Genomic DNA, 15,464 nt, shown 5'->3' with positions numbered 1-15,464 from the left:
GGAAGTTTTGAATCCCTGTTACAAAATTATAGTGAATGAGCATGTTGGTTGCTTTGTATTAGCTAAATAACCTGACTAAATTGTAAGAGTTGGCTTACAAGCAGACAAACAAATAAAAGCAGATGGTGGTTTTAAGCTGAATCCCCCTGAAAAAAATGTAAATAAATTACAAAAATCTCCACATATGTGAAAGCAACCTACTCTTAATTCTTTTGCCATAACAAATGCCTCATGCACTCCACTGTGGTTTGGTCTTAAACTCCTACAATAGGAAAACAAGTTATTAAACAGCCCCTGAACAGACACAAAGGCAGATTGCAGTTCTTAAAATTCTAGCCTGGTTGCCAAGGTTCATCCCTGCTGTGAGCATCAGGAGGATAGGAGAAGGAAAGGAGCACCCAGTCCATATATTAGTTCAGCTAAGCAGAGCCTAGGGGAGCCATGAACTTGCTTATCTACTCATTGTGTTCTGCTTCCCTTAAAGACACTCTTTACCTATTGCTGATTCATAGATTCATAGAATCATTTAGGTTGGAAAAGACCCTTAAGATCATCAAGTCCATGACTTCGGCAGCTGAAATAGGGTGAATATGATCAGGAGGGGCTTTTTAAAAAAATAATTTTCAACACTGAAAACAGTGATTTTTTTTTTATTTTTTTTTTTTTTTGTCAGGTAAAGAAATTGGACTCTCAACTTTCCAAGAAATTGAGCTTTTGCTTTTCTCACTAGTAAGTGCCCTGATATTTCTGAAGGCATATAATGGAGTTGTACTTATCTCCTTTTATGTAAACAGTAATTTGTCATTAAATCTGGCATGGGATTTAATAGATTATTAGTTTCTGAAGGTCATCATACCATAGTGATAATAGAAACTCCAAAGAAACACAATTGAGAGACAGTGATGGAGTACAACATCAATTAATTTTTCTTGCAAACAAAAAAAATTGATCCAGTGTTCCAGAGAATGGTTTTTTTTTAAAAAAAAAAAAAATCTGCAATGAAGCAGGCTATTGCATATTGTTTTCAAAATCCTCGACTCCAAAGCACAATGTAACTGCACTATTTCTTTTGCTAAAACATTCTTCATCTGTAGCATTGTGTTTTTCTGAAACAACTGCGATGGAATTCCAAACTGAAAGAATTTACTTTGGGACATGGACTTTGAGGTGATTCAAAGACATGGGGTGAATTCACATTATTTTTTAGCTGGACATGAGCACTTTACTTACCCATGTGTTAAGAAATTATTCCTCTTAATTCTTCAATAGCAGAGAAAACAAATCAGCAGTCTTTTTGGAGGTGTGTTTAGAAAATAGTGTATATGATAGTCTTTTATCTGAGGGCTGTAGTTCACATTCTGCTGCTTTACTGCATGCAGTGCAATTATTCCAGATTCATGCCAGCCTGAGTAAGAGTAAGTCTAAGATCAGTTTTTGGAATACGACAGTTGCAGAGCACTAGAAACCATATTATTAAAGGATATAAAAAATTTTCTCAGACATTCTCTTTGCATTTCAAGATTAGATGTGAACCTGCAATGGTAGGAGTAATGTAATTTCTTACAGTAGCTATAAAAATAATGCTTTGATATAGGAATTATCAGTTGAGCAGCTTTGTTTTACATTATTATACTATTTCCTTTCAACCTGAAAATCCTTATGTGCCTCATCAATGAGATTGTGGGTTTTTTGGAAAGAGAAAGATCAGCCCATGCTAGAATGGTATGTAACTATTATTTATGGATATAAAATTAATCCTTTGAAACAAGAGAGAGAGATTATCATTGAAGTGTTTGTGTATAGGCACACTTAGTTTACAGAAAAAGGCACTGAAAATATAGCTATAAGTATTTAAGAGAAAAAAAAATCAAGTTTTCAGTCATATCACAGAATTTTTTTTAATACTGTTCAAAAAGTACCTGACTCTACATAAACACCAACTATAACATGATGTAGACAATCGAGAAACAAGCAAATGTATTTTTCAATGCTAAAATAAATTACATTTGTACAGGTAGAAAGCAAAACCAAAGCTGATAAAAATGTTAAATTTTATGAAAAATCATTTTCAGTTCACACCAAAATAATAACTTTACATTCTCTATTTTTAATAATATAAGCAGCAACAACATAAAAAAGAACAAACGCTCACAGAATGTTTGAAACCTGTTGTTCATAAGTTATTAGCAAATTAAAAAAAAATAATTACAAGCACTTGTAGCCCACACAAATCTTTTAGAATTGGCACCGTCTCTCTAAAACATCTATATTCTATATAGATTTCTAATTACAAATACCACCAGCAGCTGCCATATAATCCTATTAGTACATGTAATATACATAGTATATTTGTTCCCATTTGGCAGATCGGAGTGACTTAATGATTATTGTTTGTTTGTACTGTCATTACTCAGATGAGACAAATCCAGCTGTATACACCAATTCATCACCTAGATGAATTTTTTACTTACCTTTATGCTTCACTGGTCTGTATCTTTTTTTTACTTTTCACAGTATAAAATTGTAAGTGGCAATTGCAGAGGTTTGAACAGAGGGTATAATAATAAACCATAGCAAAAAAAAGTGAATTTAGATAATTCAACTAAAGTCTTTAATACGTGCAGCGCACACTGAAATGGGTAGCAGGTGAATGATTTTCTTTTTCATGGAGAGTATTGACTTCCTTTTATGAGATTCATTAAACTGCCAGAAAACTGTGATCTGTTTCTTATTTTTGGACATGTTCTCTCACATCCCTTAACACATTTAGTCAAAGTACGATTTTCCCATTGGGATGCCTGCTAGAGTAGCAATGATAAAGAAGAATGGGGGGAAAGTACAATTCACCAAGCCTAGCAAGTTGCTTCAAGAATGAACCCAATAAAATGCATGTGCTGTTTGATTCTAAAGAAAGTGGGAAGAACATCCTGTCATTAACTTTCTCCATTGAAGCAAATAGCCAAGATCTAGACTTGGTTGGCCACTATCAAACTTAGATTTTCTTTACATGGATATTAATCTGGAGTGATTCCATTGACCTCAGTAGGTTAAGGGTCAATGTGAAAAAAGGACTTCAGCACTTATAGTTATGCAATGTAACATTTATTTTTTTATACTATTTGGCTCAAGCATGGAGGCCAGAACCCTTTGTTAAATGTCTAACCTTACTGTGAAGTTTGTGAGAACTGTTAGGTGCCCAGGAAAGCAATGCAACAAGGAAAGACATGTCTGAGAATACTCTAATTGAGCTAGTATGGAAATGCAATGCACAGAAAATACTAATTTTCATCTGGGACCCATTTCTGGACATGGATGTAGTTTTTGTTTCAAAGATGGGTGGCCTTTGTAACAGATGGCTGGATGAAAATTAATGGAGTTCCTTTTTTCTGCAGTCTCTGAGTAGGAACCTCAAGTTTAATTCTCCTTTAATTCTCTCTTTCCCAGAGGACTCTGAGAAGTCCAGGTGGAAGACAAGATAGTTGTAGACACAGAGGCAAGGAAGTACATGTACTCCCCTGCTGTCACTAAAGCACTTCTCAGGGAAGTATTTAAGGGGTTTTTTGAACCAATATGTAGCACAGAAAACTGTTATCTCCACTTCTTTGTAGTTAAAATATTTACCTGGTTCCTGCTTTCAAGATTTTAAAAGTATTTTACATTAAATGGTCACATACCATCCATAATTATATCAAGTGTATGTCCTATCAGGGTGCAGAGCAGCTGTTCCTTTTCTACTCTGGGACTTGACTTTGTTTCTATCTTGTGAAGATCTTAGTGAGATGAACAGGAGGTGCCCCAACACAGAGTCATTAGAGCACTTTCCATGCAGGAGGATTTCAATCACCTCTGGCAATGGTTGGGTCTGAATTTAAGTCTCTTGCCTTCTGCCTGACTGCTTTAACCTCCAAGCTATTATAGAAACAGCTGCATAACCAGACCCACAGACTTAAAATGAAGGGTAATTTCTACTCCATTTTTGTAGGGAGTATGATCCTGTTGGCCTATGTATTGTGCACTCTGTGTACTCACTCATGGGCTATACAGGTATTTAACCTAGGAACTATTGTTTTCTGGATCCCTGATGGGTTTTAGCATGAGTTAGGTGCAAAGATCCTCAGATATGTCAAGATCAGGAAGTTCTAAGTGTATGCAGACATATAATACTAGATGCCCGAGTAAGGTGGCAGTTGAATACTGATTTTAAAATTGAGTTTTAAATGTAGGTATTAAATTCTGCTGAAACTCTAACTTTAGGCACCAAAGTCCTTTTTGGATTCAGCTCTGATACTGGTCTCCAATACAAGTTATGGTCACATTGTTAATCCTGAGCATAGTGATCTGATTTTCCCTAAGAACCTGACATTTTCTGTATGCTGTCTGTTGCTGTCACGTTTTTTTCCTCTCACCTCATAAATGATGTATTAAACAGAACAGAAAAGTTGCACACTTTCCTCTACAGAATTTACACCCACAGCTATAATGTTTTTCAGTCTGCTCTTGGTCTCTGTAAAGAAAGCATCCCCAAGTGAACTCTGTTATCATCCAGAGTCTGAATCATGAATTGCCCTTCCCATTTACTCTCTTTGGAGATCTTATTCTCTTATTCAGTTTTGATCACAAATTTTTCCTTTTGCAAACATAGCAATTGAATAAATGTCCAAGCAAGATTTTTTTTTTCTTTTAAATCTTTTGACAGTTAATTTTTAATTAGCATTTCACTTTAAATTTGTTTTTGTAGCTGGAAATCAATGGAAGAAGCCAGCAACTTGTGATCAGCCAGGTTCGCATGAAACATCAGCAAGTGCTTTGTGGACCGTGGTCTAAAAATCTCTGGTCTAAGGTATCTGTATGAGTCTAGGCACCAAATGTTCAGATAGAAGTACAAGGAAGCACATCTCCAAAGTCATGCAATTATTCTTCAGAGCCAATTAAAAAATACAGTTCTTCTTCAGTATTGCTAACACCTCTTCCCAACTGGCCTGCCAGAGTGATTCACTTTATTTCAAAAGCATAGATTCCAGAGGTGGTTACACTTTCACTCTTCTGGGTTAGCCTCAAGCACAAAAGTAACAAGAGATTTTCCAAGGTCCCTGTGGTCAAGAACGACAATAGTTACAACTCCTTTAATTCCCTTTCTGGCAGCAGCACTAAATTGGAAAGCAATTTCAAGCCATTCAGTTGGTACTTGCACATTCTTTAGTTAGATTGGAAAGTGTTCATGATTGTAACCTTTGCTTTTATGGCTAAAACCCCTGCCTTTATATCTCAATGTCCTAAACAGAGACTAGCATACAAACAGCATAATTAAATAATAATGTCTGTCATTCATAATTTTTGTTTTTCTTCTGTCAAACCCACAGGCTTTTATCAAAGGACCTTGCAAATCTCCCACTGGACTCCTTTGAATTACTACTATAGTCATTACATAATTGTTATCTTCTTCCCCAAAAACCCTCTCCTAGCTATGATGAAACCTGAACATATTATACAAGGTGACATTGGCACATTCCAGCCTGTATGATTAAAATGGATTCTGCCTTTTTAAATGTCACTAAGGCTGACCTATCTTTCATTAAAGACAGACCAACATCAGGGAGGTATAATCTCAGCAGGATCCATCCGTGTTTCCTTGTGCAATTACAATTTCTGCTCTGGCTAATGGATATACAAAAGATGCACGACCACGACTCCTCCCGAAGTGAGAGTGAACAAGTGTTTAAAATTTGAGTTGTGTAACATTAGGGTTTTAGTTTATAAAACATGTATTCAGATGTTGGATTGGGGTGGGGGGTTGCGTGCGCGTGCACAGGCATGCATATATCAATTTGGCAATATATATGAAGGTTGTCAAGAAGCTCTGAGCAATAGCTATGGTCAGGATCATTTGGAACTGCAGTTTGGGAGCAGAAGAGGTATATTTATGCTGAGTCACAATTTGACAGTTTCTATTTCTCACTCCTTTTACTAATTTTATTTTTTTTTTAAAGATTTTTATTTCTGGCTGTATAATCTTTATATCCACTGTTGATTATCTCACAGTGCAGTGAAGCCCACAGATTTTAGTAGGAATATATTAATATTAAATGTCCACCAACATAAGAAAAGACTATGTAAATCAGAACCTAAAAGGCTGGGGAAAGATCAAGGTGGAGGATGTTCTAGTAAGGACATTGGTCAACAGCTCGAAGTATAAGAGAGCAGGTGGTAATAGAATGTCTTTGAAATTCACAGTAGCTGTCTTAGTATGCTCTGTATTTATCAAAACAATATTAAACTGATGGGAAACATATATTATCATATGTCTTTGATGAACAATGTTTAAGTGCTCCAGACTCCCTAAATGAGAATATTTGTTTCACAGACTGATTGGATATGCCCTTCCCCTAAATGTGGGTTACGACCTGTGAAAGAAGATGCTTTCTCCTAAAGACATGGGCAGCTAGGGAATGATGAGACATGCTAGTACTGCGAACCAGGAGTGCAAACCCGAGCTCTGGTCTGGAAACCATACAGCTGCACAGGACTGCGTCTGCACTAATCAGTCACGTGAGGAGGCAAGAACTACATATAAGCAACAAGGAACTACAGTCATGACTTGGCATATCTACCTGTCTTCTGGAGTAGAGCTGTTTTGTGACCTACTGGCTCATGCTACAGGTATAGCTAGTAAGCGACTGTACCTGGCAAAATAAGCATGCCCACAGACTGCTATTGGATAACACGGCCTTGTGCAGGTTGTACAGAGGCACTAGAGTATCTCTGTGAGGTGCTAGCCTGGATTCAATCATCTGTTACTTTTTTTTTTTTTTTTTAATGTTGTTGAGCAGCAAATTGGAATGCAGCAGGTAATGGTGAAACTAGCTTCCCAAAAAAATAGAAAATGCTGTTTCTTAAGTGTGTCAATGTGCTTTCAACTTTTTTTGTTTGTTTGTTTGTTTGATCAAATATTTATTCTTTTGGACATGGGGGAGAAAAAGGATGGCATGAATTTTGATTACAAAATATTTGCTATCTTTGAAGAAATAAGATCTAAAGATTTTGAAAATGAAATATAGCAATCATATTTCAAGGCTCCGTTCCGTGAGGCTGTCTTCTATATAAGGCTACATCAACTCAACTTTGAATTGAAGTACATCACTCACCATTTCATACTATCCTTAAATAAAATAAAACAAACCCATAAAATTTTGGCACCTGAGGACAGCCATGTCAGAAGGAAAGAGCCAATACAGTATGTATTTAGGGCCTGACTTACAAGTTCTATGTAACTACCCCTATCAAAAATTGCTTCTATTCAAACTTTAAAACTCTTCCCTGCCTGTATTAAAAAAGTGCTGTGACAGTATGAAATGCACTGAACTGTATGACCTTGATATAGGAAAAAAATATGAGGAATCCTCTTGCTTCTTCTGTCGGTTGCTAAGAAACAAAGACTCTGTCGGCTCATATCTCATTAGGTCTTCTCTGTTTTAACCTTTACTCTGTATTGCTTTTAAAGTATTTTTTCTTTTTTTTTTTTTTTTTCACAGTTCATAGCTGCAAGGCAGCAGCAGCTAAATAAAGTTAAAATTGTTGCTTATTAAAGAGTAGCTAAATCACTTCTAAGCAGATTTTGACACAGATTTTTTTTCCCTATATATGAATTATGATTATGACAACCTTTGCACTGACAGTTAGCATTCATCATAATCCAGATTAGTCTCCTAGAATTCTGTCATTCAAAGTATGGAGAAAATCCTTAGGGTGTTTACCTGTTCCTTACAAGCAAAGACTATAGGAGCCCGCATAAGTATTTTAACAGGTAATGTTAACATAAGAACATCCACAAAAATGTGTTAATTTCAATAGGGAGTGCAGCTATAATATAGCTTGGTAGTGCTGCTAGAAAGAGAATATTCATCTCAACAACTTGCCCTGATAAGGGAATTACAAAACAGTACTCCAGAAAATATTTTTTGCTACTTCATTATTAGTTGGCAACACGGTGAAATAGTCAGGAAATCTTCCTTAGGTTTTGTTGCTGTGAAGGTGAATCCAATGTTAACAAATTGAATTTTTGATACTGATAGAAGAGAATTTCATAAACAAATGTGTAGGTTGAGAAGTCACTTGTAAAGCCCTCCATATTGCAGTCACTTACTGCAAAGCTTCAGCTTAGTGTTATCCACGTGTAACGTTGTCACGGACACAATATGCTTCAGCAAAAAGTTTGGTAGTTATTGAACATACATTACTGCTTTTTGAGATCTTCATAGAAAAAAAAAAAAAGAAAGAAAGCTTGACAGGTTGGTCCCAGATCTGAGTCTGTTAGAAAATGTACATTCAATGTTTGGTCTTCTATTCTTGATAAAAGATCAAGGTTCACTTCTGGGTAAGGAATCAGAGTAAACAAACAAACCATTGTACAGTTGTTTACAATCTAGTTTCCCCCCCCACCCGGTATATTGTACACACGGTTCATTGTAATACTAAAGCAAAGCACTTGGTATGTAACTGATTTAACAGACTCCTTATAAGCCCTCAAAAATAGATTCAGTGTTTCTGAAAAGCCCATGTTTTTTTAAGGCCACAATAATCTGCCACAAGTCATTTTGTTTTTAAAACAGCATAATTAATCTGATGTTTCCACTTCTCACATACTTCCTCTTCTTCCTTTCTGTTTCTCACAAGATGACCCAATGCCTCTCACTCTATCTTCGTAAACACTGGAGATCTTGAAGGCTTGGTTGTCCCCTCACTACCTCACTACTTGCTTGTAGTCGTTGAGATCCAACATTGTCTTGAACTACATTCACAGCGAAGAAGAACTTTGAGTATAATCTCTGATGAGGAGCGTGTCATACTTTGGGGAGGACGGGATACAGAGAGCTGATTCGGAAACTGGAGAGCTGGGCGATGCACTTCCAGAATCAATGGAGTCTCTAAAAGGAGAAGGAGGAGTTAAAGCTACCAACTCCTCAAGGTCTTGCTTGGCTGAAGGGGTCTCTGAAGTGCCTTCTTTGATGCTGCCATTTGAAGGTTTCCTAGTTGACTGCGAAGTGCCATTGACTTCAATGGCAGGAAGAGGTTGGATCTCTGCAAATGTGGTCATTGTAGTAGGGAGCTGGATTTCCCGTGGAATCAGGTATGAAGAGCAGAGAGGAGTGGCCACCATTGTCCCTGGAGTGGCTGTTGAAAGCATCATAGAGTTCAGTTCACTGATATTGGCTGTAAAGCGAGTAACCACGCTACTGATCTGCTCCATGAGGGAGCCTTGAGAAGAGCTACTTCGCTGAGGAGGCTCTGACTGGAAGGTAGGAGCGTCATCTTCTGTCCGGCTAACGGAGGCAGTTCTGTGGCTCAGGGTGCTGATAGGAGAGGGAGTCTGCGGTCGGTACTGAGCTGGGTATTGCTCTTCTGCTTCTGAAACCTCATAAAGTGTTTTGGCACTGGCCTCAGGAAATGTAGCACTGCTACTGTGTCGGCTACTATCTGTGCTTTTAGGAAAAGGCTTGATCACTGCAGTTTGATTGGGGTTCTCTTTTTTGTTGATGTGGATTGACAGCCGCTGCCATAGGTGTGCTCCTCTGCTGCTTTTCTCATTCTGGGCCCAGGAAACTGATTTCCCGTTAGAGCTGTAAACAGAAATGAGATAAGATGGTAACTTGCATCAAAGTTAAAAATGTAATCACTGTTCCTGTGCCACAGGTATGTAGTGTCCCAGAGTTTATATTCATCATAAAGCTGACTGTTACTTCATCTATATCCATATCATCTATATCTATATTTATTTCTATCTATTGTGATGTGTCTATATCTATCACTTATACCTATGTGTTCTAGGAAATCAAGGAGAGTGTGCCAGCTCATTTCACAGGCCATTTCTGCATCCAGCTGTGACCTCCTCTGTGCTAGTTCATGGCCACTGATGATGCCTCTGTTGCTGCCCTTTGGACATTGACAGTGTCTGTCTTGGGGGAGGGAGCAGCTTCATGGTTTCCTTTCTGTTGGATTGGTGTCAGAAAGGGAGGCTGTGGGACTGAGGGATGCATGGGGGAGTGAGGAAGAAGTAAATGCTTGAAGGGAATAAGTGAGAGACTGAGACTGGCTAGGTTGTGTGGGGCAGGTATGTAGGCTCGTATGGGAGCATCCACTGGTAAGGAGCTTGGTGGAGGGTGCTGGCTGTGGATTCCTGGTATGGGGCAGGGAGTGTAGGCTGGGAGATGGAGAAGCAAAACCTGTTTTGTCCGTGAAAAAATTCTGTTTATATACTGGTACTTGGAAGTACTGGAGCAACACAGAAAGGGGCTATACTGGTTGTGGGTGGAGAGATGGTTCTAACATGTGACCTCTTCTTCATCAAGATACTTGGTAAGTTAGTAATCACTAGCTTAAAGAATTTTTTTTTTTTTTAATTGCAGGTCAGCTCAGAGAATAAAACTATATTAGTAGCAAAGAAATAAAGGGCAAGCTATACAAGCAGCTCCTCGTGGTGACCTGACTTTGGAGACAGTAATAATCATTTTGCTCCACTCTCCTGCAAAATGAGTCCTCTTACGGTAATTTCTCTTCAGATCTCATAATACCCTGCTCTTTATCAAAGTCGTTTATTTTTCCCCTTTTGCTACCTAAGAAAAGGCAGCTGCAGCACTTGTAAACACATAGTATGAAACCACTCCTTCTCGTTTACATTTTCCTTAGGCTGATGAGCTGGTGTTTATACATACGTTAACCTATAGTTCTCGGAATTAAGAAAGACCATTAGAAGCATTTCTTAGCTGAAACAGACAATGACTCTAAAATGACATCAACAGGAAAAACATAGTCTCCACATACAAATAAGCGTGATTTATATATAAAATGCAACAGAACTTTAAACAATTCACTTTGGTTTCCAAAACATTTGCTACAGCCGTTTAGGATTTTTGGAAAGACAACCACATTGGAGACCCTGGCACAGTATCACAAATTTGTTGTTTGTTTGTTTGTTTGCTTTTTAAGCCTGAAATAGATATACTCACACATGTTAGCCTGCAATGTAACAGTTTGCAAGTCATAGAGTTTACTAAACACAGATGACTTTATACCAGCCTTCATGTGGAGGCTTGCCATGCAGTTTAGTAGCTCTTCCAGTCATCTAAAAAATAAGTTGTGTGCTAAGGGTAAACAAACCCCTCCTGCAGGTTCACATCCACGATTACATTACATGGAATTACAATGGATCATGTAACACCACATATGCCAACAGCGTTCCCCTTCAAAAGCAGCATGACAGAGTCCAGCAGACAAACACAACATAAACCAGTAGATATTTAATAGAGACTAGACTGGAAGATGATTTGTATGAGTGTATAAGGGCTCACCCCTTTGCTGCGTTGATCACCAGGCTGTTACCTGGATCTTGGAAGTTATCTGTTATACACCTACTAAAATGCCAGGCACAAAAGCTGGTGGCTTGTAACTCGCTGTTCCAACAATCCCTTCCTTTTGCTGTACCTCAATCAGAGCGAGCAGGAAAAGCAAGATCTAACCTGTAGCACTGATCAGTCTTTGCATCTCTGTGAATGTGCTTCTGAGCTGAGTAGTGGCTGGGACCAACACCTTATAGAAGAAAACTGTTGCCTCTGAGGGCTGTGTGCTCCTCTCACTGGAACATGTACTTGGTGGGTGCTGAGAACTGTTTGAGAGCCCTGGCTCCTTGGTCGTGCTGTCTCCTGAGCTCAGCAGGAGCTCAGTGCCAGCAGCAGAAGCAGGATTTGGATCTTTTGGGCGGCAAGATCTTGACTTTAGTTCTGGTATGATGACCATCCCAACACCTCCCAGTTCATACAGAGTTTGAGCTGGACCAGGAGGCTGGGTGACCTGGCATTCTTAACCTTGATCTGTGAGAAAGAGAGGGTGTAGTTCCAGTCCTGGCTGTCCTACCTGGTGAGATCTCTTAACTTCTGCTGAGGTCAGAGCTCAGGGGGAATTGTGAAAGACCTACCTGCCACAGAGGCAAAATAAATGTCATTAACATGAGGGATTAGCCAATGCAAATAGAAATTCTTGCCTGAAGAAAGAGATAGCACCTCTCCTGACTTCAGGAACTGGCTTAGCACAGATATTTAAACCCTGCGGCTTTAAGCATGTACATGAGCACTAAATGCACGTAGACATTTTCAGTTGACTGAAGGTCAGATTGGAAGAGCTTGTGAAGGGAACATGTCACTCCTTCCCTGGTCACTGTTCAGGAGAAAATTACTAAGGAGGCGTATGATGCTGAGGAGCCTGGGGAAAGGAAAAGGATGAAATCTGGGGATGTGTCCAGCCCTGGGCAAGGGCAGCTGACAGTTACAGCTTTAATGGAGCAACTGTCACCAGCACCCCTGAAACACAGTTTGGTTTTGGGTCAGTCTTGGTTGATGCACTTGTTTACTGCCTTTGTGCTGTGCCCAAGAGTAATCAGGCTGCATGAGTGGCTCTCATGGAGATCCTAGGGCTCTAAAGGCAACCCAGCCACTGCTCAATGTAAATTTTGTGCAAAAGCCTGAAAGACTTGACCATTATCCATTGCAAATTCCTTGATATAAAAAACAGAATAGGAAGCAAGCAGCAATTTATCAGTAAGGAATGAACCCTGTAGTTAAATTCCCAGTAGTTTGCCCAGCAATAATTGGAATTGTTATCTCAGAAACGTATTATCCACTTTATCATGCTGCACTACTTACTACAAAGTCAACACTGGACTGAGGTGTGCAATCATTTCTCATCTCTGTGAAAGGAGCACCACTTGTTTTCATATATTGGTATGAAGCTGGGTTACAGGTAAATTCCAATGATAGTACTTTGTGATTCTGCTCTAACTGCTTATTGCTACTCTCTCATGTTAACTGAAAACCACTGCAATGCACACACTTTAAAAATAGAGTAATAAAGATAGATCAGAGACGTAGACGATGAAGTCTATTAATCGAATTGTTTACATTTATTATTCCCAGCTCTGCCATGACACTTTGATGATGGGAAACATGATGGGTCAATGAAATTTTAGAGTTTTCGTGCAAACAGATTTTGCCTTCCTCTCATGTGAACAGCAGAATTACACTTTTGAGCTCCCAATGGAATTCTACTGCTAAGTTTGGCTGAATACACATTTTTCTACCCCGCTCTGCTTTTCTGCTGGCACATTGCACTGAGTAGAGCAAAGCAGAGTACAGGTTATATCTGGAGAAAAGCAAAGTCCGGTGACAAAACTTCCAAACCAAAATGTTAGCAAGTATGGGGTTTGTTTTGTTTTGTTTTGTTTTGTTTTGTTTTGTTTTGTAAAACAAAACCTTTTGCTTGGCACATTTTTTGTTTTCTTTCATTATTGGTTAATTATGTTCAATTTTATGTATGAGAGGGATTTCCTCAGAACCAGTCATACTAATTGTTTCTCCAGTCTCTTTAATAAAAGCTGCTTTGATTTCGACAGCTAGGCTTTTTCCCAGCCTGCTAGGCATACCATTGTATAATAAGTGCAAGAAACGAATGTGACATAAATGCGAGAGCTTTTGAAGTCTCTGATATTTCAAATTGTTGTCCACTTGGTGACAGAATAGCAATTAGTGTTATTTCTCATTTTCTTCTCATACTTAATCTTTTTAGAGTCACTTAACTTTTGTCTTTAAGCTTTTGTTCTGTATTCATAAGGGATATTAATGACTTTTTATCCACTTAGGTGTTAAGAAAAATGTTCCCTTCCCCTTACACATTTTTTTTTTTTTTTAACTGTCTAAAATAGATCACTTTGTCTTTTGTTTTGGTTCAGGTAGCAGAAGTTTTGTTTCAGTATTTCTTGCTCTGTGGTATGATTATCTATGAGATGGTGCATAGCTCTGCCACCAGGGTTTCTTTAACCAGATAATATTAATGTGTTTCATGAGGTCCTTCAAAATGCAGAAGAAATGAAAAATAGGAAGAAGAAATGACAGTCACAGCAGCTGAAAACTCTCATATTTTATCAAAGATGCCATCCTTCTTAATTACATGAAGTTGCTAAAATTAATTTTGATGATGAGTGCCTAGGGACCAGTATTGGGACAGTTACTGAAAGCCTATGTAATTTGAAAGTAAGTCACTTATTCTCTTGTTAATATCTTTAAATGAGATAAGAAAATCAGTTTAAAAAGATGGAATTTTCTAAGAAAGTTTAGGATGCATAACTACATCATATCATTAACCAGTGGAAACTGGAATACAAGGGGAATCAATACAGAATAATACAACAATTTAAGGGAATCTTTTTTCTCTAATACTTGCCAATATCAGTAATTGATTCCAGATTTGAAATTATACAACTGAAAACAGATACTGGACAAGAACTTGAAGAAGATCTGTATGATCTCTTTGCAACCTGTCCCCACATGAATATAGTAAGGAATGATTTATAATTCTTTAATTTATAAGTCCATGAATGAAAGTTCATATTTCAGAACACTGGCTTAAATTTCATCAAGCTAAAACTGGCAGCAAAGTTATGCTTACATGTTTCAGTGGTTGAAGCAGTGTGTTGCATTCAAACTTGAAGCAATATCTTCTTTTTTAAGAAGCTGACGTAGTTAAGTCATTGTTCCAACACTGTGCAGACCAAGCATGTTTCTTAAGGGCAGTCTTCTCCTGTCTTTAAGGGAGAAGTCTTTCTGTCTTACCCACAGAAGCAGCTGGCAGTGGCAAGCAGGATAAACTTCTGTGGTTAACTTAGTCCATACAACTTTCTGCCAAGGAGAACTCTAATTAACCAAAATAAATAGTAAGAAGCTGTTGTCCTTTTGGAGTTCCCTGCTGAAACCCTATTAAAGACTCAATGATATAATTACTCTGCCTGAAAAGGATTCGTGTGCTGTCTGTAGATCTAATTTAAAACTGACTCTTCATAAGGGGTGATCTGCCTGTGTGTATGTGATGCGTGCAAACACAGGCACGTGTGTATTTTGTTTCTCTAGTCTTGTCACCTGTGCCAATCCCCAATCAATACACTTTTTGCATGTAACAACCCAAGTTCTTAATCCTTGGAGGAATACAAGTGCCTTGCAACATGCTATAAACACTGGAATTAAGTAAATGGTTGAAGTGGTGAACTCCAGTATTCCTTTATGAAGAATTCATTGTTTCTCCTGGGACTGCAGGACAACCTGGATGACTGGCTAAAATTGGACACAAGAACATTAAGGTGTATAAACTAGGTCCATTCTACCACTGTAATGGTTTATATTATTATTCTTCTCATTTGAAATAGCTTTTAAGGAAACCTCTACATATCTATATAATTGTTTTCCTGGGCGACAGCCAATTCTGTCACACATAAATAGCCTGCTAGTGATACATCACTCAAGTAATTTAGCTTAAATTATTCCCATGTTGCTTGTTCTGTGGAGATAAATAACAACAAAACACAAAAGAGGAATGATACAGGGCAGAAATTCATTTTGTCCTGTCCTAAGTTCTAGAAGTAAACAACGTAT

General features: G+C 38.1%; 1 protein-coding gene across 3 annotated transcripts in view; it reads right to left on the bottom strand.

Annotated features, from left to right (window-relative positions):
- Window positions 1-8,791: 8,791 nt before the first annotated feature.
- The window catches only part of GRM5 (glutamate metabotropic receptor 5), a 41,786-nt gene continuing 35,113 nt past the window's right edge, over window positions 8,792-15,464 (bottom strand). For all 3 annotated transcript variants that reach the window (XM_010168049.2, XM_010168050.2, XM_010168051.2), the window contains one exon: window positions 8,792-9,614. In XM_010168049.2, the coding sequence (XP_010166351.1) occupies window positions 8,792-9,614 (823 nt within the window). The remainder of the gene's footprint in view (window positions 9,615-15,464) is intronic.

The sequence above is a fragment of the Antrostomus carolinensis genome, unplaced genomic scaffold (assembly GCF_000700745.2).
Source record: "Antrostomus carolinensis isolate BGI_N321 unplaced genomic scaffold, ASM70074v2 scaffold6685, whole genome shotgun sequence".
Taxonomy (NCBI): Eukaryota; Metazoa; Chordata; class Aves; order Caprimulgiformes; family Caprimulgidae; genus Antrostomus; species Antrostomus carolinensis.
This window is presented reverse-complemented; position numbering and strand designations above follow the sequence as displayed.